The following is a 27294-nucleotide window of genomic DNA, read 5'->3' as shown; positions in this document are numbered from 1 at the left end:
ATTCCTGCGTTTCTGAGTTCATCTTTGAAATCACTGTGCTGAGAGGAGGAACGGGGTCTTTCTGATGGGCCAGGCTAGGCTGGGGGGTGTTTGCCCGAGGCCTGACAGTGGCTCCTGTCTGAGCCGCCAGCAGGTTTCTGTGCGGTCCTCTTTCCTCCGTCCCTGACCATAGCCGATTCATTCGTCAAAGGCTAACCCCCAGCCTGTGATAGTCCAAAACCTGGGAAGCCCCTGGACATTCTGGCCCCAGAGCATCTGTTTTGTACCTGACTTAATCTCTAGCTTATGAGGGGATGTTTGTTCCCTTTCATTTAAAAAGCAGCAGCCAGACTAACAGTGTGGAGGGGCGCTGTCCTGCGTGGCTGCCTGTCTGCCTGGAGGTTTCTAGATGGCGGCCATGATCTTGGAGAATGTCAGCACAGCCTGCTCAACTTCTAGATCAGGGGTCAGCAGGTGGCAGTGCAGAGGCACGGCTGGGCCTTCCCTCCACCTGTCGTGTCATCTCCAGTGGCCTCAGCTGCGAAGGGCAGAGCCGCATGGTCGTGACAGAGGCCGTCTGGCCCACGAAGCTGCAAACACTGGCTGCTGGCCTTCACAGAGTACCGGCCCCTCTATATTAAAGCAGTGGGGAGCCCACGAGAAGGAGGGTATTATTGCCCCATCCTGGGATGCTCTGTCAGGACCAGGCAGTTGGAAGCGGCTCCCGGGCCTGATAGATGGGAGGGGACTGAGCAGCTGCAGGGCACGGCCGTGGGGATCGGGGCTGTAGGCTGTTCCCAGCACACCCAGGTTCCCTGGTGCCTTTCCTCTCCAGCCTTCCTCCTCCCTCTGTGGGACCCAGGACCCTGGGGCAGGAAGGCCACCGGGAGGAGAGCTTGGTCCGGAGGGCAGACCCGAGGCAGGGGCACAGGAAGGCCAGCTTTCATGCCATCTGAGCCATACTCTGTGACTCCTGGAGCTGGTGTGCCGCCACAGCCTCGGGCTGGAGGAGCATCTCCTCCCTGTGGAGGAGGGGCGGCACGGCAGGGCCATGAGCAGGGGTGACGGGAGGAAGGCTCTGCACAGGCTGAAGCTTGCTGTCCCGCAGATGTCGCACACCAAGCCCTACATCAGGAAGAAGGCCGTGCTGATCATGTACAAGGTGTTCCTGAAGTACCCCGAGTCGCTGCGCCCCGCCTTCCCCCGGCTGAAGGAGAAGCTGGAGGACCCCGACCCTGGTTCGTGGATTTGAGTTAAGCCTCAGGGTTGGGGCAGGGTCTCAGCCCGTGCTCTGGGAAGATGTGGTGGTGTGTTTCGGGGGTGCAGTTGTGGGCGTGGTGGAGGCCTCTGTTTGGGACCCTGTGTAGCATGCCGGCTGGAGGTGTTGAGGGGCTCAGCATGGTGGGTTCTTCCTGGGTCGGTGGGGGGAGTAAGATCCAGTGTGGCAGCTGGCGGTGAGCCTGGTGTGTCTCTGAGCAGAGTTGGGGATGAGGGAGCAGAGGTGTCCTCCTCACCCCCTTATAAGACCAGTGCTTACAGAGGGCGCCTTATGCAGGGCAGGGGATGGTTCACACCATGTGTCCCTCAAAGGAGCCTCCACCTCACATGGCTGTTGTGCGTTTGTGATGTGGTGACTGCGGGACACTTCTAAGGTTCAGTGCTAGTGAGTTTCCCTGGGCAGCGTGTGTGAAGCCTCTGGTACCTGGCAGGCATAGATCTCTGGACCCCAAAGCCAGCCCACAGGAATCCGCAGCCCTGTGTGTGGGAGGGGAGACCCCAGCCCTCAGCACGGGACCTGATGGGCGAGCTTCTCCTGGAGTGCTGGGCATGGATGCAGCAGGAAGGCTCCCTGGGCCCCAGTGAAGGGGCAGCTGCTTCTGGAGCCCCTCATGCTGAAATGCCCACTCAGAGGACTGCCGTTGGGCTGTCCTGAGCGCGGTGAGGCCCGCGTGCACTTGTGCCTGGCAACAGCACTGAACAATGCTTTCTCAGCGCCAGGAGCTGGCTTCCGTGGCCTGTTCCTGGAGGCTCAGGCCTGTGGCTGCTGTCCTTGTCACCAGGAGGAGGTGGCAGAGCCAGGGCCATGTTCAGTGGGAGCTGCCGTAGGCTCCAGAACTTGCTGGCAGGTTGGGAAGACAGTGGGATGGTTTTCTAAGCGGAGGACGGGCTTCATGCTGATGAGGGCCCCTTGCTCTCCAGGGGTTCAGTCGGCCGCCGTCAATGTCATCTGCGAGCTGGCCAGACGCAACCCCAAGAACTACCTGTCCCTGGCCCCACTCTTCTTCAAGCTGATGACGTCTTCCACCAACAACTGGGTCCTCATCAAGATCATCAAACTGGCAAGTACCTGGGGACATAGTGTCTTCCCCCTGTGTAGGGCATTCCCTGTCGGTGACCTTGGCCCTGCTGTCCCCGCAGTTTGGTGCTCTGACTCCTTTGGAGCCACGGCTGGGCAAGAAGCTGATCGAGCCCCTCACCAACCTCATCCATAGGTGAGCACAGGATATTCCTGGTGGGGGCTGGCCGGCTCCATGGGTTCCAGGGTCAGAGCGGCGGGGCGAGCCAGCTTCACAGGGTCCAGGGTCAGAGCAGTGGGGCGGGCGGGGTCCATGGGGTCTGGGATTTGAGCAGCGAGGCAGGTGGCCTCCATGGGGTCCAGGGTCAGAGTGGCGGGGCAGGCAGGGGAGGTCCCCGGGGTCCAGGGTCTGAGCGGCGGGTCTGGGCCGGCTCCACGGGGTCCAGGGTCTGAGTGGCGGGGCGGGTCTGGCTCCACAGGGTCCAGGATCTGAGTGGCGGGGCAGGGGGGCAGTCCACGGGGTCCAGGGTCTGAGCGGCGGGTCTGGGCCAGCTCCACGGGGTCCAGGGTCTGAGTGGCGGGGCGGGGCCGGCTCCACGGGGTCCAGGGTTTGAGTGGCGGGGCGGGGCCGGCTCCACGGGGTCCAGGGTCTGAGTGGCAGGGCAGGCGCCCCCCGCGGGGTCCACGATTGGAGCGGCTGGCAGCCCAGCCCCAGCAGGGCACGGCAGGATCTGGGTGTGAAGCAGGTGAAAGATGGAAGGCTCATGTGTCCAGCAGACCCTCCCTCCTAGAGTGTAAGCACATGGTGGCCTTCCTGGTTACTGGACTCTGCTGCTAGAGACATTTAGGGAGTTTGCGTTTTCTTTTTTTTCAGACATGGAGTCTTGCTATGTTGCCCAGGCTGGAGTCCAGTGCCGTGATCTCAGCTCACTGCAAACTCCGCCTCCCGGGTTCAAGTGATTCTCTTGCCTCAGCCTCCCCAGTAGCTGGGATTACAGGCACCCGTTACCACACCCAGCTGATTTTTGTTTTGAGACAGAGTCTTTCTCTGTCGCCAGGCTGGTGTGCAGTGGTGCTGTCTCGGCTCACTGCAACCTCCAACTCTCTGGTTCAAGTGATTCTCCTGCCTCAGACTCCCGAGTAGCTGGGATTACAGGCACGCGCCACCATGCCCAGCTAATTTTTGTATTTTTAGTAGAGACGGGGTTTCAGCATGTTGGCCTGGATGGTCTCAGTCTTCTTACCTTGTGATCTGTCTGCCTCAGACTCCCTAAGTGCTGGGATTACAGCTGTGACCCACCATGCCCGGCTCTAAGATTTGTATTTTTTGTGGAGGTGGGGTTTTATCACGTTTCCCAGGCTGGTCTCGAATTCTTGACCTCAGTTGATCTGCCCTCCCAAAGTAACTTGTATTTTTGGTAGACACTGGGTTTCACCAAGTTGGTCACTCTGGTCTCAAACTCCTGACCTCACCCACCTCGGCCTCCCAAAGTGCTGGGATTATAGGTGTGAGCCACTGCACCCCGTTGGCCGTGACTTTCAGATGCAATCATGTGTCACTTAGCGACAAGCTCATGTTCACAGAAGGGTGTCATGAGGACATTTCTTCGTGTGAGCAGCTTAGCGTGTACTCACACACCTCGCTGGTAAAGCCCACCACACTCCTAGGCCACGTGGCGTGGCCCCATCGTCTTGGGCTGCAGTTCTGCCATGCTGGCGGCTGTACAGCTCTAAGCAGCTGCGATCCATGCTGAGGAGCCGTGTGTCCGAACACATCTAAACAGAAAAGGGCCGGGAGCCACGGCTCATGCCTGTAATCCCAGCACTTTGGGAGGCCGAGGTGAGTAGATATTTGAGGTCAGGAGTTTGAGACTAGCCTGGTCAACATGTTGAAACCCCTCCTCTACAAAAATAAGATACAAAAATCAGCTGGGTGTGCTGGCGGATGCCTGTAATACCAGCTGCTTGGGAGACTGAGGCAGGAGTATCACTTGAACCCGGGAGGCGGAGGTCGCAGTGAGCCGAGATTGCACCACTACACTCCAGCCTGGGTAACAGAGTGAGACTCCATCAAAAAAAAAAAAAAAAAAAAAATCTAGAAAAAGTGCAGCAGAGCAGGAAGGCGGTGTTGTGATCTTAGAGGCTGCCGGGGGTGCGCAGTCCCTCCCTGCCTGGACACTGCCATGGCCCCAGACTGCAGTAGGATTGCTCACATGCCCTTCCTGGGAAGGGGAGATGGTGACCAGTTGAGCACCATTGGCCTTGGAGAGCAGGGCATGGGCTCCCTCCTGGGCACACTTCCTGGGCTGTGGGGCCGAGGCTGTCTCCAGCCGAGCCACTGCCATAGGGTGACCGCGTCTGACATGGCCCCCCATCCTCATGCCATTTCCCTGTGTTCCTTTCCTCAGCACGTCCGCCATGTCCCTCCTCTACGAATGTGTGAACACCGTGATTGCAGGTGAGAACTGGTAGTCTCCCTGTCTGGAAGGGCTGGCACTGCCAGGCTGGGGTCTCAGGTGAGGACGGGACGGCGCCAGGCCTGGTGTCCCTGAGTGCCACACCTGCTGCCAAGGCAGCCACAAGTCCCCACCCACTTGATGCTGGGTGTGTGCTCTGGGCCCCTGTGACCAGCCTACATTTATTTTTAAAATATATTTGTTCCTACCTGGACAGTCTATATACCTGTTTCAAGAAAAAAAAATTACCATCTAGTTTTATATTGGAGTAAACTGGCGAGGCGTGGTGGCTCCGGCCGACAGTGAGTGTCGGCGCTGGCCGCGGTGCTGAGCGGGCTGTCTTTGCAGTGCTCATCTCCCTGTCCTCCGGCATGCCCAACCACAGCGCCAGTATCCAGGTACGTCCCGCACGGGCTGGAGCTTCCCCACCCTGTGACCGAGGTACTGCTCCCACGCGCTGTCCTTGGGGCTCAGGAGGGCACAACTGTGTTCTGTGTGCACCACGGACCTGGGTCTGGTCAGGCTCCCTGTGGTTTGTCTGTGGGATGGACACGTGACATGCTGAGGAGCTGGGGAGCGCCCGTGGGAATCAGGGCCTCCCTTGTCCCTGACGGCCCATGTGGGCCCTGTTTGCTTTCCTCCTGGGCTTTGGTGGTTGGGCAGGCCGACCCTGGGCCTTAGGCCAGGTGGGGGTGGAATCTGGAGGACACCTGGGGCGGCCCACGGTCAGCAGAGCTCAGCCTTGGTTTCAGAGGATGGAAGCAGCATCGTGTTTTCTTTTCAGCTTTGTGTCCAGAAATTAAGGATATTGATCGAGGACTCAGATCAGAACTGTGAGTCGCCCCCTCTCTAGTTCCGTCATTTCCCTGTCCCACCTCTGTGAGTCACCCCCTCTCCAGTGCTGTCATTTCCCTGTCCCACCTCTGTGAAGTTAGGGGTTCTCACAGCCTGAGGAGAAAATGGACCTTGGCTCACTCGCTGACGGATGGCACCCTGCTTCAGAGACGTTCCTCTGCCAGTGCCCCGAGGCACCCTTGCACCCCGACCCATCTACATGAGGTGGCTGGTCTCCCTGTGTCCAGGCCGAAGGTGTTCAGATGCTGAGCCACCACAGGCAGGGCCCTTGGGAAACACCAGCTCCCTGTGAGCCCCAGTCCCTGTGGAGATGTGGAGGGCGTGGCAAAGGCCCCCAGTGCCGGGATCTTGGCAGTTGGACGGATGCCACTTACTGAGCACCTTGCGAGATTCCCTGACATTTCAGCCTCTGCATGTTTCTGCAGGGGTGCGTGAGACTCTGTTTGTGAGATAGAGCAGCGCATGGCGCCCCCTGCCCAGGTGCCTGCCCACGTGTGGGTGTCCCCGAGTTGCCCTGTGGAGGAATTGAATTAGCGGCCTCTACCTGGTACCTGGGCCGAGGGGGCAGGGTGCTGTTTCGGATGCTCATTTTGCAGCTAGGCTTTTTAGTTTAGAGCAGGAGTTGGCAGACTCTTTTGCAACAGCCCAGATAGTGGAGTGACCCCCATCCGAGGCTTCGGGTACCCCCATCAGTCACAGTCCAGAAATAGGCAAGCAGCGCACAGTCAGGTGTTCCCAGAGAGACACGTTCACCTGCCTTTCGTGTGCTGTTAGCTGGTAGTTACTGTCAGTTGCTACTCTTTTACCGTGCCTCGTTTACACACTGAACTTCACCACAGGCCCATACGCATAAGAAAAACAAACACGCAGGGCTCAGTACCATCCACGTGTCAGGCTTCCACTGGGAGTCACGGGCCCATCCCCCATGGGTAGTTGGGGACTGCTGTTTTCTCTATGGACCGAATGGTCTCTGTTTCTGCTCAGTGCTGCCCTGTGGCCTGAAAGCTGCCGTGGATGGCAGCATGTGAACAGGTTCAGCTGTGTGCCCTGTGGTCGGGGTGGCCCTGGCTTAGGTGGTGGCATCTGTGCCTCATGCCCAGGGCCCTTAGCTCTCTGTGAGCTAGTTTGGGCTACTTGGGTGCCCGATGGTGCCAGAGTCTTCTCTGCATTCTCCCCTGTGCTGGCTGGGTGGGGAGAGGAGAGCTGAGAGTATCTACTGTAATATGATAGTAGGTAGGGGAGGCCTTCCCGAGGGGCAGCCTGCATCCCGGCTCCCAGGGAGGGGCTCTGCTGAGGCGACATCCCCCGTGGTGATCACCAGCCAGGAGACTTGTTCTCCACCCCTGGGTGCCAGGGCCCGGCAGCTCCTGAGGTGGAGACCCTGCCCGAGAGCCTTGTGCCACACCCACTGCCTGCTGTCTGGCCGTCCCAGTGACCGGCTCTGGCGTCTCTCCACAGTGAAGTATCTGGGGCTGCTGGCCATGTCCAAGATCCTGAAGACCCATCCCAAGTCTGTGCAGTCCCACAAGGACCTCATCCTGCAGTGCCTGGATGACAAGGACGAGTCCATCCGGCTGCGGGCCCTGGACCTACTCTACGGGATGGTGCGTCCCCGCCACCCGCTTGCTGCCCACCGCCTGACCTGCTTTCTCTAAGGGGCTGAAGTGTCGGGTGCAGAGCCACGGGGAATGTGGGGGTCACGAGCCCCTCGCGCTCAGGGCCCTCAGTAAGTGTGGTGGGGCAGGGCAGGGGGCACGAGCCCTGGTCCACAGCTGTCTTGGATGGTCTGTGTGGCCAGGGCTGGGGCTGCGGCCTGCAGAACAGACTGTGCTGGGCCGGTTGCGGCTTCCTGGCTGGAGGCTGTGTGCCTCTGACCCACCCCGCGTCGGGGGCCTGCTGCCTCCCTGGGGTCCGCCTGTGTCCCGTGGATTCTGTCTCAGCCGCAGGTGTTTGGTGCCTCACCAAGCAGCCCCCAAGTGGGGTCCACCCTGACCACTGTCCCCACACTCTCGCCCAGGTGTCCAAGAAGAACCTGATGGAGATCGTGAAGAAGCTAATGACCCACGTGGACAAGGCAGAGGGCACCACCTACCGCGACGAGCTGCTCACCAAGATCATCGACATCTGCAGCCAGTCTAACTACCAGTACATCACCAACTTCGAGTGGTGCGTCCTGCTCCCGGGCCGTGGCCAGGGCCGGGGGGCTGTGGTGCCGCTGACCCACCCACCACCCCGCTCACCCACTGCTCACCCGGCGCCCCGCTCACCCACCATTCCCGCCCTGCAGGTACATCAGCATCCTGGTGGAGCTGACCCGGCTGGAAGGCACACGGCACGGCCACCTCATCGCCGCCCAGATGCTGGACGTGGCCATCCGAGTGAAGGCCATCCGCAAGTTTGCCGTGTCCCAGATGTCCTCACTGCTCGACAGTGCGCACCTGCTGGCCAGCAGTACCCAGCGGAATGGGATCTGCGAGGTGCTCTATGCTGCCGCCTGGATCTGCGGGGAGTTCTCAGAGTGAGTAGGCGCTGGGCCTCCGGGCTGGCAGCTTCGCCAGGCTCCTGAGGGGTGGGGACCAGGGAAATCCTGGCAGATCTTCCCGCTGTCTGGCCTTGACCTGCCGCCCCGGCCGCCTTGCAGGCTCATGGGCTCCCAGCACCATCCCAACAATGGCCGGGCCTGCTCCCCTTTTACAAGGGCGGGTCTGCATCACCTTGTCTGCTCTCTAGCATCTGTGGCGTTCCTAGGAGATTGTAGATCCCGCAGGTCCCAGGATGGGGAGCTGGGAGGGTCCATGGGGTGCGCTGCAGATGCGGGGGCTGGCCCTATGTGTCTGCAAGGTTCAGTCCCAGCTGTGCGAATGGCAGCCCCTCTAAGCCCTGCCTTGCCATAGGTCAGGTGGGGGGAGTTCTGTGCGGCACTGAGGTGGTCCAGGGAGGCACCTGCTCAGCCCCAGCCTGCCCACACCAGGCGCCTCTGGGAGCACTGGTCTCAGCGCCAGATTCTAGGTGGGCCTCAGGGATGGGTCTTGGAGACACGGCCCTTCTGTCTCCAGGAGTGTCAGGTTCCCTCTGCTGTCTCCAGGAGCGTTAGGCTCTCTCTGGCCAAGAGAACACATCACAGCTACTGCCTGGAGGTGGGAATGTGTTGCTGAGACTCACAGTTCTCACACCAGTCTCAATTTCCAGAGGCTCTTCGAAAGTTACAAGATTTGCCACTGTGGCCCACTGCCTCGGGCCTGGCCCCGTGAGCACCACAGGCCACTGCCTGCCGCCTGTCACTGCCACAGCGAGCACTCCCCACCCTGGGTCTGCCCCAGCTTAGGGAGGGCCCGACTTCCAGGATCCTGAAAGGGTCCCCAGCCAGCCTGCATCCTCAAGATGAGCACATCTGTTACTTTCTTTTCTCTCTCTCTTTCTTTTGAGACGGAGTTTCGCTCTTGTTACCCAGGCTGGAGTGCAATGGCGCGATCTTGGCTCACTGCAACCTCCGCCTCCTGGGTTCAGGCAATTCTCCTGCCTCAGCCTCCCGAGTAGCTGGGATTACAGGCACGCGCCACCATGACCAGCTAATTTTTTGTATTTTTAGTAGAGACGGGGTTTCACCATGTTGACCAGGATGGTCTCGATCTCTTGACCTCATGATCCACCCGCCTCGGCCTCCCAAAGTGCTGGGATTACAGGTGTGAGCCACCGCGCCTGGCCGCTTCTTTTTTTTCTTTTGAGACAGAGTCTCGCTCTGTCATCCAGGCTGGAGTGCAGTGGTGCAATCTCAGCTCACTGCAACCTCCGCCTTCCAGGTTCCAGTGATTCTCCTGCCTCAGCTTCCCGAGTAGCTGGGACTACAGGCATCCGCCATCACACCCAGTTGATTTTTTGTATTTTTAGTGAGACAGGGTTTCACCATATTAGCCAGGATGTCTTAATCTCCTGACCTTGTGGCCCACCTCGGCCTCCCAAAGTCCTGGGATTACAGACGTGAGCCACAGTGCTAGGCCATCTTAAAAGCGGACTAGAAACATTTCAAGTCCCAAGGCATCGTGTCAGATGTCAGCGAGACGTACCACCCCACCCCAGGGCCCCGCTGTCCTGTACTTCAGGGTCTCTACTTCCTTCTGCTCCAGCCTGTTCTGCTCGTCCTCCTAGGTTGCAGCCCCCGAGCGCCACTGTCCTGCAGATGAGGGCCTCCTGGTTTCGTCTGCTCCGGCCTGTCCTGCTCGTCCTCCTAGGACTGGCTACACAGTTGACCCTGTTGTCCTTTTCTCTTCTGACTTTTCCACCATTCAGTGGCTCTGTCACCTCCATGTCTCTGCCTTGTTCGTGATATGGGCCACTTACGGCCCCTGGTTTCTTTCAGTTCGTATCTCAGCCCCTGGAGCCTGCTCAGGGAATGGGAGGGGCCCAGAGTCACCTTGTTTGTGATACTCCAGGCCTCCTGGGTCCTCACCTGCTGGAGAGGAGCCCCCTGGGTGGGCATCCTGTGGCCTCACGGTGTCTCTTGTCCGCAGGCATCTGCAGGAGCCGCACCACACGCTGGAGGCCATGCTGCGACCCAAAGTCACCACGCTGCCCGGCCACATCCAGGCCGTGTACGTGCAGAACGTGGTCAAGCTGTACGCCTCCATCCTGCAGCAGAAGGAGCAGGCGGGGGAGGCGGAGGGCGCCCAGGCCGTCACCCAGCTCATGGTGGACCGGCTGCCTCAGTTCGTGCAGAGCGCAGACCTGGAGGTGCAGGAGCGGGTGAGGCTGCACTCCGGGTTTGGCCGAGCCCCAGAAGCCCTCAGTGCCTTCTGCCCCACGGTGGCCAGATCGACAGGGCCTCACTTCCTCCTCTGAAGCCACTCTCTGAGATTCCCTTGTCGCCACTTGTGCTGTCTGGGTCTTGGGGTTGGTCAGTGGGGCCTGGAGGTCAGCAGGATGGGGGTCCGTCAGGAGCACGGGGCAGGTCTCAGGAGTGCTGCTCTGGCCACAGCAAGAGCTTACATTGAGTGTGGTGAGACGGGCGACGGATGGCGACAGCCGTCGCTGTTTCTGGTGCCCTGCAGGTGATGGGTTCTCAGTGGAGCAGACTGCATGCCTGTGCCAGGTGATGCCCACTGGTTCACAGCTCTGTGCTATGTTTTTTTTTTTAAGACGGAGTTTCGTTCTTTGTCCTGGGCTGTAGTGAAGTGGCATGATCTCAGCTCACTGCAACCTCTGACCCCCGGAGGTTCAAGTGATTCTCCTGCCTCAGCCTCCCCAGTAGCTGGGATTATAGCCACCTGCTGCCACACGTAGCTGATTTTTGTACTTTTGGTAAAGACAGGGTTTCGCCCTGTTGGCCAGGCTAGTGTCGAATTCCTGACCTCAAGCGATTCACCCGCCACAGCCTCTCAAAGTGCTCGGGTTACAGGTGTGAATCACTGTGTCTAGCTCCCAGGTACCTGTGAGACAGGGTGGGAGTGCTGTTGGCTGATCTGGCAGTTGAGGAGACCCAGTCTTAGAGGCTATGTGGGTTGTGGCCCCGGCTCCTCTGCACAGTGGCATTACCTGGGGGCTGGCCATGACCCTTGGCCCGTCGTCGCTGTTGGAGCTGCCCAGCCTGGTCATGTCTGAGGTGGAGCCAGTGCAGAGGCCGAGGGAATAGTGCTTCTGGTCTCCGGGTGCAGAGCTCCCTGCCATGCCCCTGTCTCCGTTCTCTTTGTGGATGGGTGCGATTCCGCCCCTTCCTGGCAAGGATCATGATGCCGGAGACGGCGCAAGGGCTGGGCTGTGTGTGGCTGCAGTAGGGGCTGTGCCACCTGGTGTCCTGAGGGTGGCCAGGCGGCCTTCCAGCCAGGTGGCAGTGATGACTCCTGCGTTCCCTGCAGGCGTCCTGCATCCTGCAGCTGGTCAAGCACATCCAGAAGCTTCAGGCCAAGGATGTGCCTGTAGCAGAGGAGGTCAGCGCCCTCTTTGCTGGGGAGCTGAACCCAGTGGCCCCCAAGGCCCAGAAGAAGGTTCCAGTCCCTGAAGGGTAAGATTACGGTGCGGGTTCATTGTAGCCACAGCCCTGATGTGGTCCCCCGATGCCTGGAGGCACAGCGGCAGCTACTGCAACCTGGACAGCCCGGGAGGGTGAGGGGCTGATGGGAGGCCTTGGGCATTTGTGCCCCTCACAAGGACCCACCCAGGGCTCTTGCTGGTTCTGCGACCTTGCCCGTGCTCGGGCTGCTCCCTGGGAAGTAGGCCTGCTCCTACCCTCACCATAAACCTCTGGGGCCCTCTGAGCTCTCCGTGGGGCCCCACCACGACCTTGCTGCAGCCTTCCTGGGTCCCTGCATCCTCTCTAAGGGGCAGTGACAGCTGCCTCGCTGGCTGTTTGGGTGGCGGGCTCCATTTGTGGGGGTATCCCATGGCCAGGCACGTGGGAGCCTGCCTGGGTGGACACCTGCAGCCGCGTGCTCCATCACACACCGCCCTGTGTGACCCTGCTGTCTGCGCAGCCTGGACCTGGATGCCTGGATCAACGAGCCGCTCTCGGACAGCGAGTCAGAGGACGAGAGGCCCAGGGCCGTCTTCCACGAGGAAGAGCAGCGGCGCCCCAAGCACCGGCCGTCCGAGGCAGACGAGGAGGAGCTGGCCCGGGTGAGCTGCTGGGTGCCCTGGCAGCCCTTGCCTCCTCCCTCTTCCCAAGGAGTCTTCGAGGCTCCTGATACCACAGCCCTGTTCTGTCAGCTCAGGATTGTACCCTGCTATCCTCCAAATGGGTATTTCATGTTATGGTTGGGTTTCGGTGAGTTTCATTGAAGTGGGGAGTAGCTTCTCTAGATCTGGGAGGCCCCCAAGGAGCCCCCGACCTGTAGCCAGCAGCCTGTAGGTGCCTTCGTGGGGCGCCCCTCCCCACCCCACAGCTGCTGCGAGACACTGCACGTGTGCAGCCCACCAAGATCAGAAGCTGAGGCAGGTGAGGGAGGCCCTGGACCCCACCCTCTGGAGGGGGATACAGTCCCTGGGCCCCATGTAGGGCTCCACCTTGCCTTGCTCATCTAAGCTGGGAGGGCAGCCCCTCTTGCAGCCTCTTCCTCCCGTCCTGCACCTGCAGAGGAGACAGCCAGTGTGGGCTTCGAGCGTGCGGGGCTTTGTGTGCCTGTACCCTCCAGGCCATGCTTTTGGGCAGCCCTGGCTCCGGGCCCTGCGACCCCAGCTTGTGTGAGCACTGCTCGTCAGGAGCCAGCTGGCCCCAGCAGGTCAGCGGCTTCTGTGGGTCCTGGTCCTGGCCTGGCCTGGAGGCTTGGGTGTCCCTGCCTCCTAGAGGGTCAGCGATTCCTTTTCCCAATACGAGTTCCTTCCAGTTGCGGGCCTTGGTTTCCCTGCTAGTAAAAGTTCAGTGGTGAAACCTTCCAAACATCCAGCCTCCTCTGGCTGGGCGGCTGCTGGTGGGGGACATCCACGGAGGGGTATCGGGCCTGCTTCTCTCAGACTCATGCCACGCCCTGTCCTGCAGCGCCGAGAGGCCCGGAAGCAGGAGCAGGCCAACAACCCCTTCTACATCAAGAGCTCGCCGTCACCACAGAAGGTGAGGCAGGTCCCCGGGCTCTGTCCCTCAGCACCCTCTATCCTCACCGTCCATGCCCCGCAGCATCCCGCTGAGTTTCAGGCTCCCCAGGCAGATCCTGGGCGTGGAGCTGGGGATGTGCAGTAACCATGAGGAGCCTTGGAGGAGCAGTGCCTCCCTGTGGGTCCTGTTTATTGGAGGCCTCCAGTCCGGGGTCCCCACTTCGTGTTTTCAGCACCCAGCTGCCGTCCGGCCCTGATGCACACCATTGTGGGCGAGCTGCTGCCTCACTTTGGGCTTGAGGCCACATTATTTTCCTCATTTGAGGAGAGAAAGTGGACGAGGATTTGCGGCCAGCGCAGTGGCGCACTCCTGTACTTGCAGCTACTCGGGAGGCTGAGACAGGAAAATCACTTGAACCCGGAAGGCAGAGGTTGCAGTCAGCCGAGATGATGCCACTGTGCTCCAGCCTGGGTGACAGAGCAAGACTCTGTCAAAAAAAAAAGGACAAGGATTTGCTTCTCCCTGTGCAGTAGGCCTACAGGGTCACTCGAGTGACCAGCTTTCCAGCCCTCACTGTCTAGGAGTTGGGTCCTCGGGATGCGTTTGCTCACGGCGCTCCTTGAAGCCTGGGGCTGCGGCAGGACCCCTGGTTCCTGAGGCTGCCGGGCTGGGAGGCTCGTGGTCACGCCTGGACATTGCTTTTGCAGCGGTACCAAGACACGCCGGGTGTGGAGCACATTCCCGTGGTGCAGATCGACCTCTCCGTCCCTTTGAAGGTTCCAGGCAAGTGTCTCCAGTGTTACAGGGGCGCACTTGTCACATGGGCCGTGGGGTGTTCCTGCCGCGCTCTCTGTGAGCTCCCGGGGCGCAGTGTTGAGGGCCCGCCTGCCTGCAGGACTGCCCATGTCGGACCAGTACGTTAAGCTGGAGGAGGAGCGGCGGCATCAGCAGAAGCTGGAGAAGGACAAGAGGAGGAAGAAGCGCAAGGAGAAGGAGAAGAAGGGCAAGCGCCGCCATGGCTCACTGCCCACGGAGAGTGACGAGGACATCGCCCCCGCCCAGCAGGTGGACATCGTCACCGAGGAGATGCCGGAGGTCAGCTCGCTGGACGGCCCAGCCCGGGGGCGCCCACCTTTCAGCACACATGTCACTGGGGCTGTGCACAGCGGCCTCTCCCCGAGGTCTTCCCCGCCCCAGAGAGCATAGAACAGAGGCCTCTCTGTCCTCCAGTGCATGCCCCCACTCACCCGGCCCAGCACTCACCTGCCCTGGGCCGGCAGCTTCAGCGGCAGATGCTGGTCTGCTGCTTCCTTGGGCCCGGCTGCCCTTGGTGTCTGGATGCTGATTGGAGCCTCTGGGGTAGAGCCACGTTGCCGCCCACCTGCCTGTGTGGTCCTCGTGGGCGTGGCCCTGGTTGTCTCAGGCAGTCCCACTGGGTCCGAGGTAGATGGGGTCTGCCAGGCCGCAGGGCGGGTGTCACTGATGGAGTTCCCCTCTTCCTGTCAGAACGCTCTGCCCAGTGACGAAGATGACAAAGACCCCAATGACCCCTACAGGGCTTTGGACATTGACCTTGATAAGTGAGTCCATGTGGGTTCAAGATGAGGGTGGAGGCCACAGCTGGTTGCTTCCCTTCCTCCTGTCCTGCCTGCTGAGCAGAGCCTCGCTTCACAGAGTGGGCAGGCTGGGGAGGGCTGGGGCGGGCTGGGGTGGGGCTCTGGAGGGTGGGCGGGCTGGGGGGGGTGGGGTGTGAGGGGTGGGGCTCTGGAGGGTGGGGGGGTGGGGTGTGGGTGGGTGGGGCTCTGGAGGGTGGGCGGGATGGGGGGGTGGGGTGTGAGTGGGGTGGGGCTCTGGAGGTGGGGGGCAGGCTGGCATGGGGTGCTCGCGGGCCTTCCCCAGGCAACGTCCTCACTGCACTGCTCTTGGCTGGCCTTCCCAACCAAGACCCTAAGTATGGGTTCTGAGGTGTCTAGGTCGTGACGGGGCAGGGTGTGGCCACCACAGACCCTCCCATGGCAGCCTCAGCAGGCGGTGTTGGGCAGATCCTTTTCAGGCCATGGCTGGGGGCCAGGGGCGGGAGGAGCAGGTCTTGCACTGCGTGGCCTGGGATGTCCTGGGCATGCGCTTGGACACATCACGTACTCAGCAGACCTGGGGCATGGCCAGTGATGCTGATGTGTGCCCCGGCCATCCCCTCTCCAGGCCCTTAGCCGACAGCGAGAAGCTGCCTATCCAGAAACACAGAAATGCGGAGACATCAAAATCCCCTGAGAAGGAGGACGTTCCCGTGGCAGAAAAGAAGAGCAAGAAACCCAAGAAGAAAGAGAAGAAGCACAAAGAGAAAGGGAGAGACAAGGAAAAGAAGAAGGAGAAGGAGAAGAAGGTAAGGCCCGTGCCCAGGGCAGCATCCTCTTCCATTCCCCTCCCTTGCCCTGAACTCACAGACTGGCTGGGGACAGTGGGCCGCTCCGGGGAAATGGCCGTGAGTCTGAGGCAGCGAGCGCCAGCCTCCTCGCTCTGCGGCCTGGTGGAGTGCAGAAGTGGCGTCAGAGGGGAGCTGCCTGTGTGCTTGTGTCGGGGGAGACCCGAGGACCCGATGGTCCGGTGGGTGAGCCCTGTCCTCACCCCTGTTCAGAGCTCAGCGTGGTTGAGACGTTGCCCTCACATGCGGCTCCAGAACCAATTCTGCAGCGTCTGTGTGCAGAGTTTCACATAGAGAAAGAAATGGATTTTTCTTTTTTTTAAGATGGAGTTTCGCTCTTGTAGCCCAGGCTGGAGTGCAGTGGCACCATCCCGGCTCCCTGCAGCCTCTGCCTCCCGGGGTCAAGTGGTTCTCCTGCCTCAGCCTGCTGAGTAGCTGGTATTACAGGCGTGCACCACCACGCTTGGCTAATTTTGTATTTTTAGTAGAGACAGGGTTTCTCCATGTTGGTCAGGCTGGTCTCGAACTCCTGACCTCAGGTGATCTGCCCACCCCAGCCTCCCAAAGTGCTAGGATTATAGGCGTGAGTCACCACCCCCGGCTAAAAATGGATTTTTCAAAGGAGCACATGTTCTCAGGGCCTGGGGCCCTTTCCACACCCACATCAGAGGGCCTCGCTGGATACAAGCCTTCTGACCACTGGGATGGCGCATACCCATGCACAGATCTGTCCCTGGCTGCCTTCTGGCAGCGACAGCCAGAGCCAGTAGGGCCGGCTGAGGATGTTGCCATCAGCTCCTGGATTCCCAGGCTTCGCAAGGCCCAGCTAGTCCAGGGCCCTGGGGGCCAGCAAGGGCAGATGGGGCCTGCCATTCCCGGCCCCCCTTCCCAGGACCATGCGCTGCATTTGCGGACAGCCTGTCTTGTGGTTTCAGGCTGCGGACCTGGACTTCTGGCTATCTACCACCCCACCGCCTGCCCCCGCCCCTGCCCCTGTTCCCTCCACGGTAAGAGATGGGCAGCTGGCTGGTGCTGGCTTTGGGTGTCTCCAGAGGTCATGCGGGCACTCAGGGCGGAGCCCGGGTCTCTTGAAGCCCTGTGCCTTCAAAGTCAGCACCGCCCACCTGTGGAACCTGAGCTGGGTGCAGCCGGGGTCACACTTCCGGGTTCTGATGGGCCAAGCAGGGGCCAGGGGAAGGGAAGGTCAGCCAGGGCCTCTGCACCTGCGGGCTCCCTGTCACTTGGAGGGCATCTTGGCCTCTCAGGTGGGGTGGGGGCACGGGACTGGCCTGGGGTGAGGGTGAGCCGAGGGTGTGGTGTGGGAGGCTGCCTGGGGTGCAGTGGAGGGTCCCCTCCTTGCCCATCGTGAGCCCCGAGTCCCGACTCCCTGCAGGAGGAGGCCGGTGTGAACCCCGTCACTGCCTCGAAAGACGAGTGTGAAGACACCAAGACGGAGGCGCAGGGTGAAGAGGACGGTGCTGAGGGGCAAGAGCAGGACAAGGTGAGGCTGTTGCCCCCGGGGGCTGTGGAGGGCCGGATGAGCCCAGCACCCCCAGGTGGGGCTGCACACGGCTTCCGCCTCCCAGATCCCAGGGCAGCCCTACCCTGGCCTTTGCGTGGGTGATCTCGTGGGCCTTTTGTGCGTGTGGTTCTGCGCTCTGAGGCTGAGTCCGCAACTTTTGTTCTCTTTTTTTAATAACCACTTCTTTTTGGTGCTTTTGTGTGTGTGTGAGGGGGAGATAGTCTCACTGTGTTGCCCAGGCTGGAGTGCAGTGGCACAATCTCCGCTCACCGCAACCTCTGCCTCACAAGTTCAAGCGATTCTCCTGCCTCAGCCTCCCAAGTAGCTGGGATTACAGGCACACGCCACCACACCCAGCTCATTTTTTGTATTTTAGTAGAGACGGGGTTTCACTGTGTTGCCCAGGCTGGTCTCGAACTCCTGACCTCAGGCAATCTGCCCGCCTCAGCCTCCCAAAGTGCTGGGATTACAGGCATGAGCCACTGCACCCAGCCTTTTAATAACCTTATTCACACGTGATTCACAGGTCTAATAGAGTTTACTCATTTAAAGTATGTGTATGGTGGTTTTCCATAGATTGAGTTGTGAACTAGCATCAACTCTTTCTAGTTCCAGAACTTTCCATCACCCCTAAAGAAGCCCCATTCCTTCCAGCCGTCACTCCTCATTCCTTTCCCAGCCCTGGCACTCACACTTCCCCGTCCTGTCTTTGCGGACGGATGTTTCATAGAAATGGGATTATTCGCTGTGTGGCCTTTGGGGTCTGATGTCTCACTGAGCATGATGTCCTCAGAGTGCGTCCACGATGGGGCTTGAGTCAGAGCCTGGTTCCTGTTCGTGGCTGGGTCGTGTTTCAGTGTGTGGCGAGGCCACGCTGTGCTGACCCCATTCCTCCGCCACTTGGGCTGCTTTGAACGATCGTGCAGTGTGTGTGGATGTGTGTGTTCCCTCTCGGGTGTGTACGTGGGCATGGGTTGCTGCATCAGGTCTGGTGTCCTCGCCAGTTTGCCCCGCGTGGCTCCCTGGTCAGCCGGGACTGTTCCCTGAGCTGCTTTGGCCAGCCTGCTGCCAATTAGGGACAGCATGGCCTCTGTTAAGCTGGGTCTGGCCTGGGCTGGGCCCCGGTAGGCCTGAGGCGGGGCTGGTCCTGCCACCCCACCCAGGCATGTGGGACCCTCAGCCTGAGCAGCCCGGCCTGTGGCTCCCACCTCGTGTTGTGAGCAGGACGCACGAGAGCGGCTTGGGAACTGACACGGCCCCTCCTCCTGCTCCAGAAATCCCCCAAGCCTAGGAAGAAGAAGCACAAGAAGGAGAAGGAGGAGCGCACCAAGGGCAAGAAGTCCAAGAAGCAGCCTCCGGGCAGTGAGGAGGCGGCAGGGGAGGCGGCGCGGGAGCCGGTGCAGAACGGCGCGCCAGAGGAGGAGCCGCTCCCGGTGAGGGGTACTTCAGCGCCCCCGCCCCGCGCCAGGGCTCCTGGCGGGCTGCGGGCTGCTCCGCACTCCTGCTGCCTCCGTGCGGGAGAGAAGGGAGCAGATTCCAGAAGAAGCTGAGCTGGTTGGGCCTGGCTTGGTCCCGCGGCCCCACATTCAGCACCCCCGTGGTGGGCTGTGTGGTCCTGGGAGCCAGGGATCCCTCACAGGCCCCTCTGAAGCCCCCTCGCCCCAAGCGTTCTTGGAGTCGTGGCGTTTGACCTGGGGTATTGGGCAGCACTGGAGTTTTTGTTGCGACAGAGCCCAGGGCCTGGCCTTTGAGGCTGATGTGACTTTTTTCTCTCCAGCCTGAGTCCAGCTACTCCCTCCTTGCTGAAAATTCCTACATTAAAATGGTGAGTGGCGGCTGCTCCGTTCCCTGGGGCAGGGCTGGCCAGCGCATGCTCTTTGGCGTGGGACTGTGCAGAACCTGGCAAGGTCCCCAAGTCCTGCATGCTGGTGTGCCCAGGGAGCGAGATCCCTGCGGGGGCATTGCTTGGCAGCCCCTCTGGCTCAGGTGAGGTGGAAGACATGCCCTGAGGCCTGGGCTGGTTTGAGGGTCCCTGCCATGTGTCACAGAGCAGCCACGGGAGGCACTCCGGCTGAGGCTGGGGGGCCCTGGTCTGTGCTTCCATGGCCGTTGAGAGGCAGGAGCCTGTGCCTGTTCCCTGCGGGTGGCCCACCTGCCCTGCTGACACTGGCTGTGCCCGCAGACCTGTGACGTTCGGGGCAGCCTGCAGGAGGACAGCCAGGTCACTGTGGCCATCGTGCTGGAGAACCGGAGCAACAGTGTCCTCAAGGGCATGGAGCTCAGCGTGCTGGACTCACTCAATGCCAGGATGGCCCGGCCGCAGGGCTCCTCCGTCCACGATGGCGTCCCTGTGCCTTTCCAGCTGCCCCCAGGTGAGCCTCGCCCTGCTCACGGCCTCCCCTGGGGATTGTGGGAGCTTGGTGGGATCTGCTGTTCTTGTTGCTACCCCCCTACGTCCCCTAGGTCCCCAGGCTGCACCCTAGTGCCTCCTGAATGTCGGGGTCTTGCCACAGCTCTGAGAAGTGCGGTGGCCTTGGATCGACATGGCCAGAGCCCTGAGGGCTGGACTGTGGGCTGGGGCCTTCCTGGGTTCTGTGGCTCCAGTGGCTGCATCTTCCCTTTGTGAAATGGGCATGGGACCAGGTTCAGGCCAAACTGGGGACACCAGTACTCTTGTTTCTGCTTCTGTCCCATGGTGCTCCCTTGGGGTCTGAGCCCAGCTTCCTGATCAGCCACAGAGGACTCAGGACTGAGGACACACACAGGGGCCCCACCCATGCTGAGCCCCGGCTGCATCTCAGGTCCCCTCCCTCTCACCCCTGCCAGGCGTCTCCAACGAAGCCCAGTTCGTGTTCACTATCCAGAGCGTCGTCACGGCGCAGAAGCTCAAGGGGACCCTGTCCTTCATCGCCAAGGTGTGCAGGCTCCACTCGGCGTCGGGGAGGCTCTGCAGGCTGGGGCTTCTGCCCCATCCCAGTGGGTGTCCCAGTGTCCCGATGGGAAGTGGGCCACCTGCCTGAGCTGGGCCCGACTCCCCACTCAGCTGCGCTGCTTTTGCTCCACGGCAGAATGACGAGGGTGCGACCCAGGAGAAGCTGGACTTCAGGTTGCACTTCAGCTGCAGCTCGTACTTGGTCACCACGCCCTGCTACAGGTGGGCCCTGCCACCGCCCACCGCCACCGCCCCGCTCTGCCTCCGCCTCCCCTCCGCCTGTGCCCCAGGGCCTGAGGCTTCTGGGCAGGACTTTAGAGATGGTTTTCGAGGTGGTCAGTGCAGGTCAGGCTGCCTGGCATCTGTGCCAGCTGGGGCAGAGTAATTGAAACCACAGGCAGGGAGGCGTCACCCAGAGAGGCCTTGGCTCCTGGCAGTCCCAGAGCCTGGAGGGCTGAGACCAAGGAGCTGGCAAGGTGGGCTCCTCCTGAGGCTTCTCCTGGGCTTGGCATGCGGCACTGTCTGCCCCCTGCATTCTCGCAGGCCTGCGTCCCGTCTCTTCCTAAAGGACATCCGTCCATATTGGAAGAGGCCCACCCCATGGCTTCAGGCACCTCTGTGACCTCTTTAAAGACGAGTCATTATCAGTTTCTGGGGGTCAGAGCTTCCACACGTGAAGAAAAGGCACATCTTCAAGGATCCCTGAGGATCCCGGCCCCACCGGAGTCAGCCTCCCTGTCCCTCCCACAGCGACGCCTTTGCCAAGTTGTTGGAGTCTGGGGACCTGAGCATGAGCTCAGTCAAAGTCGACGGCATTCAGCTGTCCTTCCAGAACCTTCTGGCGAAGATCTGTTTTCACCACCACTTTTCCGGTAAGGAGAGCAAGGGGCTGATGGATTGCACGGGGTTCGCGTCCGTGGTAGCCATCCCTTCCTGTTGGAGCTGGGCCTGCGGCCTCATCCTTTGGGATTCCGGGTGGCTAGTGGCCCCATGGCCTGGGAGCTGGTTCGGGGGCTGCTGTTCACGCCCCAGGCCTCCCAGGGGCCACATTGTACTCCTGCAGCCCCCGGGAAGGCGGCCCCTGCAGTGGGGGCGCGGCTGCACCTGTGCGGTGCGTGGGGAGCCTGAGCCACCCGCTCTGTTGCAGTTGTGGAGAGAGTGGACTCCTGCGCCTCCATGTACAGCCGCTCCATCCAGGGCCACCACGTCTGCCTCCTGGTGAAAAAGGTGAGCCCCAGGCCGCGGCGCTCGCCCTGGCTCCTGCCGCCTCTCCTGGGCCTTCATCCTCAGGGCTGAGCCTTGGGGCTTCGAGGGCTCAAGGACGGGGATGCCCGCACTGCAGCTGTGAGCCCCTCACCTGCGCCAGCCCACTCAGCAGCGCAAGCTCGCTCAGCAAGTCGGGGCTTCCTCCTCCTGCTGTGCTGCTCACCCCAGGCTGACGCACGGCTCCGGGGCCCCACGCGCTCAAGACTCCCACCCCACCCCCTGCACGAGGCAGCCCGGGCCCTGGGTCGGGCGCTCCACCTCTCCTGCGCTCCTAGAGTGGTGCTCCGCGCCTCCTCCTGCCTGAGTGCTGCGGGTGGGTGTCTTGCAGCGTGTGGATGTTTTGCTGAGGGCGTCGCGTCTGTGTTTATGGAGTTTGGTGTAGTTTTCGGTTTCATCGTCAAGTGATCTCACAAAGACTGTAGAGAGTTCACGAGGAAGACCATCGGGCCCGCAGAGTTCTTTTTCTGTAGGCTTCTAGCTACAAACGGGGTTTCTTTGTTGTTTTGTTTTATGATTTGGAGTTTTGCTCTTGTCGCCCAGGCTGGAGTGCAGTGGCGCGATCTCAACTCACTGCCACCTCTGCCTCCCAGATTCAAGCGATTCTCCTGCCTCAGCCTCCCGAGTGGCTGGCCCGGACTACAGGCGCCCACCACCATGCTCAGCTGATTTTTGTACTTTTAGTAGAGACAGGGTTTCCACGTGTTTCCCAGGCTGGTCTTGAACTCCTGACCTCAGGTGATCCTCCCGCTTCAGCCTCCCAGCGTGCTGGGATTGCAAACGTGAGCCACTGTGCCCGGCCGTCATTGCTGCTATTTTCATTCCTACCGTTCCAGTGTTCTCCTGGTTGACTGCCTCTCATGGAACACTCACTCTGCCCCCTCCCCAGACCCTGGCACACACAGCCTACTTTCCGTGTCTGACCCTGACTCCAGGGATGTCCTAGGAGTGGAACCACAGAGGACGTGTCCTGTGTCTGGCTGCTCCTGGTCTGCCTCCCGTCCCCGAGGTGCCTCCATGTCGCAGCCTGTGTCGGGTCCCCTTATGTTTCCTTCTCTTTTCTTTTTTGGAGACAGAGTCTCACTCTGTCACCCAGGCTGGAGTGCAATGGGGCGATCCTGGCTCACTGCAACCTCTACCTCCTGGGTTCAAGTGATTCTCCTGCCTCAGGCTCCTGAGTAGCTGGGATTACAGGCACGCGCCACCTTGCCCAGCTTAATTTCGTAGTTTTAGTAGAGACGGGGTTTCACCATGTTGGACCAGGCTGGTCTTGAACTCCTGACCTCAGGTGATCCACCCACCTCATCCCCGCAAAGTGCTGGGATTGTAGCTGTGAGTCCCTTTGTTTTGAATATACACCCGGGAGTGGTATTGCTGGGTCCTGTGGTCATTCCGTGTTTGAGGTTTCAAGGAGTCGCCAGACTTTTCCCCGGCGCTGCCCCATTTCCCGCCTGCGGCTGTGTCCGAGACCCCGTTTCTCCGTCTGTCAGTGTTGTGCTGGCGGCAGCTGTTCTCATGGGCATGAGGCGGCTGGGAGCTGATTTCTTTTGCTGCTTCTCCGGCACCGCACTCTTCCTCCCACCCTGGGCTGCTGCCCCTGGCGCCCCAAGGCCGTGTTCAGATGTGTTCACTGCTGTTGCTTTCCCGCCAAGATCACTTTGCCTCGTCCTAGCTGTTCTGCTGTTGAGCCCGTGCAGGGGGTCTGATTTTCAGGCCTGAAAGTCCACTGGGCTCTTCTTGTATCTTCTGTGTCTTTGCTGATGCCCTGGTGACCTGTTGGAGCATTTTCCTCACAGCTGCTCTAACGTTTATGCCAGCTGGGCGGGGTGGTGTGTGACTGCGTCCCAGCTACTCCAGAGGCTGAGGCAGGAGGATCACTTGAGCTCTGCAGGTCAAGACCAGCCTGGGCACATGGCAGGAGCCCAGGTCTGCAAAAACGTTAAAGTTAGCCAGGCGTGGTGGAGCGAGCCTGTAGTCACTGCTACTTGGGAGGCTGTGGTAGGAGGATCTCTCGAGCCTAGGAGAGTGCAAAGCTGCAGTGAGCCATGATTGTGCCACTGCACTCCATCCTGGGCAGCAGAGCGAGACTGCAGAAAACCTGTGTCAGAGCCCTAGTGTCTGTCCGCCTTGGCATTGGTGTGCCGACGGCCTTGGTGCGGGTGTCTGCCGACGGCCTTGGCACTCATGCCTTGGTGTTGGCATCTGGGCATTGTGGTCCTGGCATTGCGGTCTGCTGATGGCCTTACCATTAGTACTTGGCGCTGGGGTCTACTGAGGGCCTTTCCTGTGAGGGGATTCTCCTGGTTGTTGTCTACAGAGTCCTGGGAGCCTCTGGGCCTTGTTCCGTCCTGTGGAGGACACGGGGGGTCGGGTCCCAGCTGCAGGTCACCCCTGCCTTCTAGGAATTGTGACTCCAGGTGCATCCCCACCTGCCCCGCCTCTGTCCTGTTGTCCCCGGCCTGGCGGGACCGGCCGTGGCCTCTGGACTCTGTTGCCTTTGGTTGCTCTGCGGGGCGGGACCCACAGCATGGGGCAAGCCCAGCAGGTCCTGAACAGCTTCACGGGCTTTCCCCATGCACCTCCCTCTCTGGGGGCTCTGGTGACCTGGCTCCGCTGGCTGCTTCCACAGTCGCACCTGCTTTTGGGCCCAGTGGTAGGAGGGCAGGAGGACAGGAGGACAGAAGGTGCTCAACTGGCTGCCAGCCCAGGAGCTCCTCGATGTCTGGTCTCGTCCCCATCTGCCTCTGGCTGCCTCAGGGCCCTCAGGTGCCAGCTCCCACTTCCCTGCAGGCTGGAGCCTCCCACGGGAGACTGGGGAGACTGGGGTGCGTGGGCCACTGCCTCACCTGAGCCCCTCCCTCACCTGAGCCCCTCCCATTTTATTTTTTAACAATTCGCAAATTCGCAAAATTACAAGTGCAACACATACAGCTGTGAGGCAATATTTGCATGTAGTGTTTGTTTTTTTTTAGTATTTTTGAGGTAGGGTCTCACTCGCCCAGGCTGGAGTGCAGTGGTGCCAACACTGCTCACTGCAACTTCACCGTCCTGGCCTCGAGCGATCCCCCTGAGTCAGCCTCCCACACAGCTGGGACCACGGGCGTGTGCCACCCAGTCTGGCCTACATGTACTGCCCAGGCTGGAATACTGGCATGATCTCAGCTCACTGCAACCTCTGCCTCCCAGATTCTAGCGATTCTCCTGCTTCCTGAGTAGGTGGGATTACAGGCACCCACCACCACAGATGCCTGGCCAATTTTTCTTACTTTTAGTAGAGACGGGGTTTCACCATGTTGGTCCGAATGCTCTTGAACTCCTGACCTCAGGTGATCCACCCATCACAGTCCTCATAAGTGCTGGATTACCGGTGTGAGCCACCGCCCCTGGCCCCTGCACATACTTTAGAAATACCAGTCTCTCCTTACGCAGGGTGAGAACTCTGTCTCGGTGGATGGGAAGTGCAGCGACCCCACGCTGCTTAGCAACTTGTTAGAAGAGATGAAGGCGACGCTGGCCAAGTGTTGAGAACTGACTGCAGCCCTGACGAGTCCGCCGCTCCTCGGTCGTGTGTACTGCACCCAGCTCCCTGTCGTCCTCCGTGTAGACCTCGGAAGTCATATGTTGCGTTGAATTACCTGACCATCCTTTTTTACTGCGACTCTTCCCGCTCTCTTTGGCAAGAAGTCCCCTTCTTGTCCCCAAACCAGCAAGGGACTCCCCTGCCTGGGTCCATGCCCTGCCCTGTGCTGGGGGCCAAGTCCTTGAATGTGGCTTCAGGGGCTCCTGGCCTGGGCCAGGACCTTACGGGTACCACGTGGGGGGTACTTGGTGGACAGGGTGGGACTGACATGGCCTCCTCTGGGGCTGCCTGCTTTTGTCCCAAACACCTTGATGGTGGTATCCAGGAGAGGGGAAGGAGGGGCCGTTGTCGCCAAGGTTCCCTCCCAGAACCCACAGTGGGAAAGCAATCCTGTCAGCTACTGTCCATTGTCACTGTGCTTGTGGGCTGGTGGCCAGATCCTGGGATGCCAGGCTGTGGGCAAGGAGGGGCCGGGGGCACCCAGGAGAGGCTGCAGTCAGAACCATGGTGGGGCTGGAGGAGGCCTCTCTGCCACCATTCTTCCTGGTCAGCAGCAGTGTCTCTCGGCAGGCTTGGGTTCAGGGTGGGGGCATGTGGTCGCATCCGCTGCTTGCCACTGTATGCGCCATGGTTACCCCGCGTCCTTCCCAGCACCCTCAGGAAGGCCCGGGCAGGGACTGGGAGCAGCAGACCCAGGCTGTTGGCCTGGTGTGGAGTGTGCCCAGTGTCCTTGGCAGGACCTGAGAGTGCCACCCCACGGGCAGAGCCTCCACCAGGTTGGCAGGGGGACCCCGCTCACTCCCTACAGCCAGTGTGGGCACAGGACTGGCGCTTCCTCAGAGATGGTATTTTATCTTTCTTTTGATGAAAACTGTCACTTTAGCATGTACTCTATCACAGAATCCCGTGCAGTGACTCTAGGATTTGAAACTGTATGATGTGTTACATAAGAATCTCTTTGCTGTCGACAGCCCGTATAAAGGAGAGAGAGACACATCACGCTGCTGTCATGATTTTGTCAGGCTCATCCAATAAAGTTGTAAAACAGGCATTTCCACGCGGGGTCTTCTGCCTAGCCCGGGTCACACGGCGCTGCAGGGCCGGAGCCTCTGTGCCTCAGATCTTGGGCCCTTGGGAGGTGGCCTTGGTCCCCAGCACCATCCAGGTGTGGGGCTCGGGCAGTCACAGGCCCAGGAATCCCCGACCCCATGGTGGGAGCCCCAGCATCTCCCCGCAACGCTGTGCAGGGAAGCAGGTGCCTACTCTCCCTCCCCTTTCACAGGAGCCCCTCGGGGCGGGGGAAGATCCAGAACTGAGAACCTCGGAAGAGCGGCCACCCCTGCCCCGGGTGAATTTACTGCCTTTATACCCACCTCGGCCTTACACCTTGAAGACACGACACTTGAACAAGGTGACACTGGGTCAGTGCAGGGAAGCCCCGTCAACTCTAACCCAAGACGCCGGCACGGTGGGGTCAGCCCCATCCACACCAGCATCCCTTTCAGAAAACCATGGCCGACCAATCTGGCATGGTGGCTCACACCTGTCATCCCAGCACTTTGGGAGGTCAAGGGGGTTGGATCGCGAGGTCAAGAGATTGAGACTATCCTGGCCAACGTGGTGAAACCCAGTCTCTACTAAAACTAAAATATTAGCCGGGCGTGGTGGCGCGTGCCTGTAGTCCAAGCTACTATGGAGGCTGAGACGGGAGAATCACTTGGACCCGCGATTCGGAGGTTGCAGTGAACTGACATCACCACTGCACTCCAGCCTGGTGACTGAGGGAGACTCCCTCAAAAAACAGACAAAGGCCAGACCCAGTGGCTCACGCCTGTAATCCCAGCACTTTGAGAGGCCAAGGCAGGCAAATCAGGAGATCGAGACCATCCTGGCCAACATGGTGAAACCCCATCTCTACTCAAAATACAAAAATTAGCCAGGCGTGGTGGTGCACATCTGTTGTCCCAGCTACATGGGAGGCTGAGGCAGGGGAATCGCTTGAACCCAGGAGCCGGAGGTTGCAGTGAGCCGAGATTGCACCACCGCAGTCCATCCTGGGCCACATAGCAAGATCTATCTCAAAAAAAAAGAAAAGAAAAAAAGACATCAGTTTCTTTCTTGTTACCTAAACACACTCCGCAGCCTCAAAGGAAGCATCCTTCACAGCCAGGCCGAGGCATTGACAGCCGAGGCCTGGCACCATCACTCCCACGCTGCCCGCAGTGGCCACTACCGAGTTTTACCCCACACGCCTGTGGCTCCAGTGTCCCACAGAGCCTGGGTGCTTGGCCAACTTCCCACAGGCCATTCCCGACCTTGGCAAATGTTCCCATGCACCCTTCCCCTGATGGGAGCCTGAGGCGGCCACAAGACTGCATGGGACCGTGTTGGCAGCAGCAGCGTGCCCAGTGACGTTCTCACCAGTGTCCTGCATCCGCCCCAGTGCCGGAGCAGAGGGACGCCTGAGGAA

The 27294-nt window shown here is 60.4% G+C and overlaps 1 protein-coding gene and 1 pseudogene across 3 annotated transcripts in view; both read left to right on the top strand.

Annotated features, from left to right (window-relative positions):
• Nucleotides 1-25875, top strand: part of AP3D1 (adaptor related protein complex 3 subunit delta 1) — a 45641-nt gene extending 19766 nt beyond the window's left edge. For both annotated transcript variants that reach the window (XM_035284334.3, XM_035284335.3), the window contains 27 exons: nt 1088-1217; nt 2179-2318; nt 2398-2471; nt 4684-4733; nt 5080-5129; nt 5516-5564; nt 7045-7190; nt 7604-7752; nt 7874-8104; nt 10095-10326; nt 11436-11581; nt 12051-12192; nt 13052-13123; nt 13813-13888; nt 14001-14200; nt 14612-14685; nt 15308-15488; nt 16463-16534; nt 16921-17028; nt 18324-18482; nt 18827-18874; nt 19232-19421; nt 19876-19964; nt 20118-20203; nt 20732-20853; nt 21129-21208; nt 24674-25875. In XM_035284334.3, the coding sequence (XP_035140225.1) occupies nt 1088-1217; nt 2179-2318; nt 2398-2471; nt 4684-4733; nt 5080-5129; nt 5516-5564; nt 7045-7190; nt 7604-7752; nt 7874-8104; nt 10095-10326; nt 11436-11581; nt 12051-12192; nt 13052-13123; nt 13813-13888; nt 14001-14200; nt 14612-14685; nt 15308-15488; nt 16463-16534; nt 16921-17028; nt 18324-18482; nt 18827-18874; nt 19232-19421; nt 19876-19964; nt 20118-20203; nt 20732-20853; nt 21129-21208; nt 24674-24769 (3192 nt within the window). In that variant the 3' untranslated portion in view covers nt 24770-25875. The remainder of the gene's footprint in view (nt 1-1087; nt 1218-2178; nt 2319-2397; nt 2472-4683; nt 4734-5079; nt 5130-5515; nt 5565-7044; nt 7191-7603; nt 7753-7873; nt 8105-10094; nt 10327-11435; nt 11582-12050; nt 12193-13051; nt 13124-13812; nt 13889-14000; nt 14201-14611; nt 14686-15307; nt 15489-16462; nt 16535-16920; nt 17029-18323; nt 18483-18826; nt 18875-19231; nt 19422-19875; nt 19965-20117; nt 20204-20731; nt 20854-21128; nt 21209-24673) is intronic.
• Nucleotides 24767-25875, top strand: LOC103789712 (uncharacterized; annotated as a pseudogene). Its single transcript, XR_615930.5, has one exon. The product of XR_615930.5 is annotated as an uncharacterized LOC103789712 (transcript).
• Nucleotides 25876-27294: the final 1419 nt, after the last annotated feature.

This window comes from Callithrix jacchus, chromosome 22 (genome assembly GCF_049354715.1).
Source record: "Callithrix jacchus isolate 240 chromosome 22, calJac240_pri, whole genome shotgun sequence".
Taxonomy (NCBI): Eukaryota; Metazoa; Chordata; class Mammalia; order Primates; family Cebidae; genus Callithrix; species Callithrix jacchus.
Note: the sequence above shows the minus strand (reverse complement) of the source record. Positions and strands in the feature narration are given on the sequence as shown.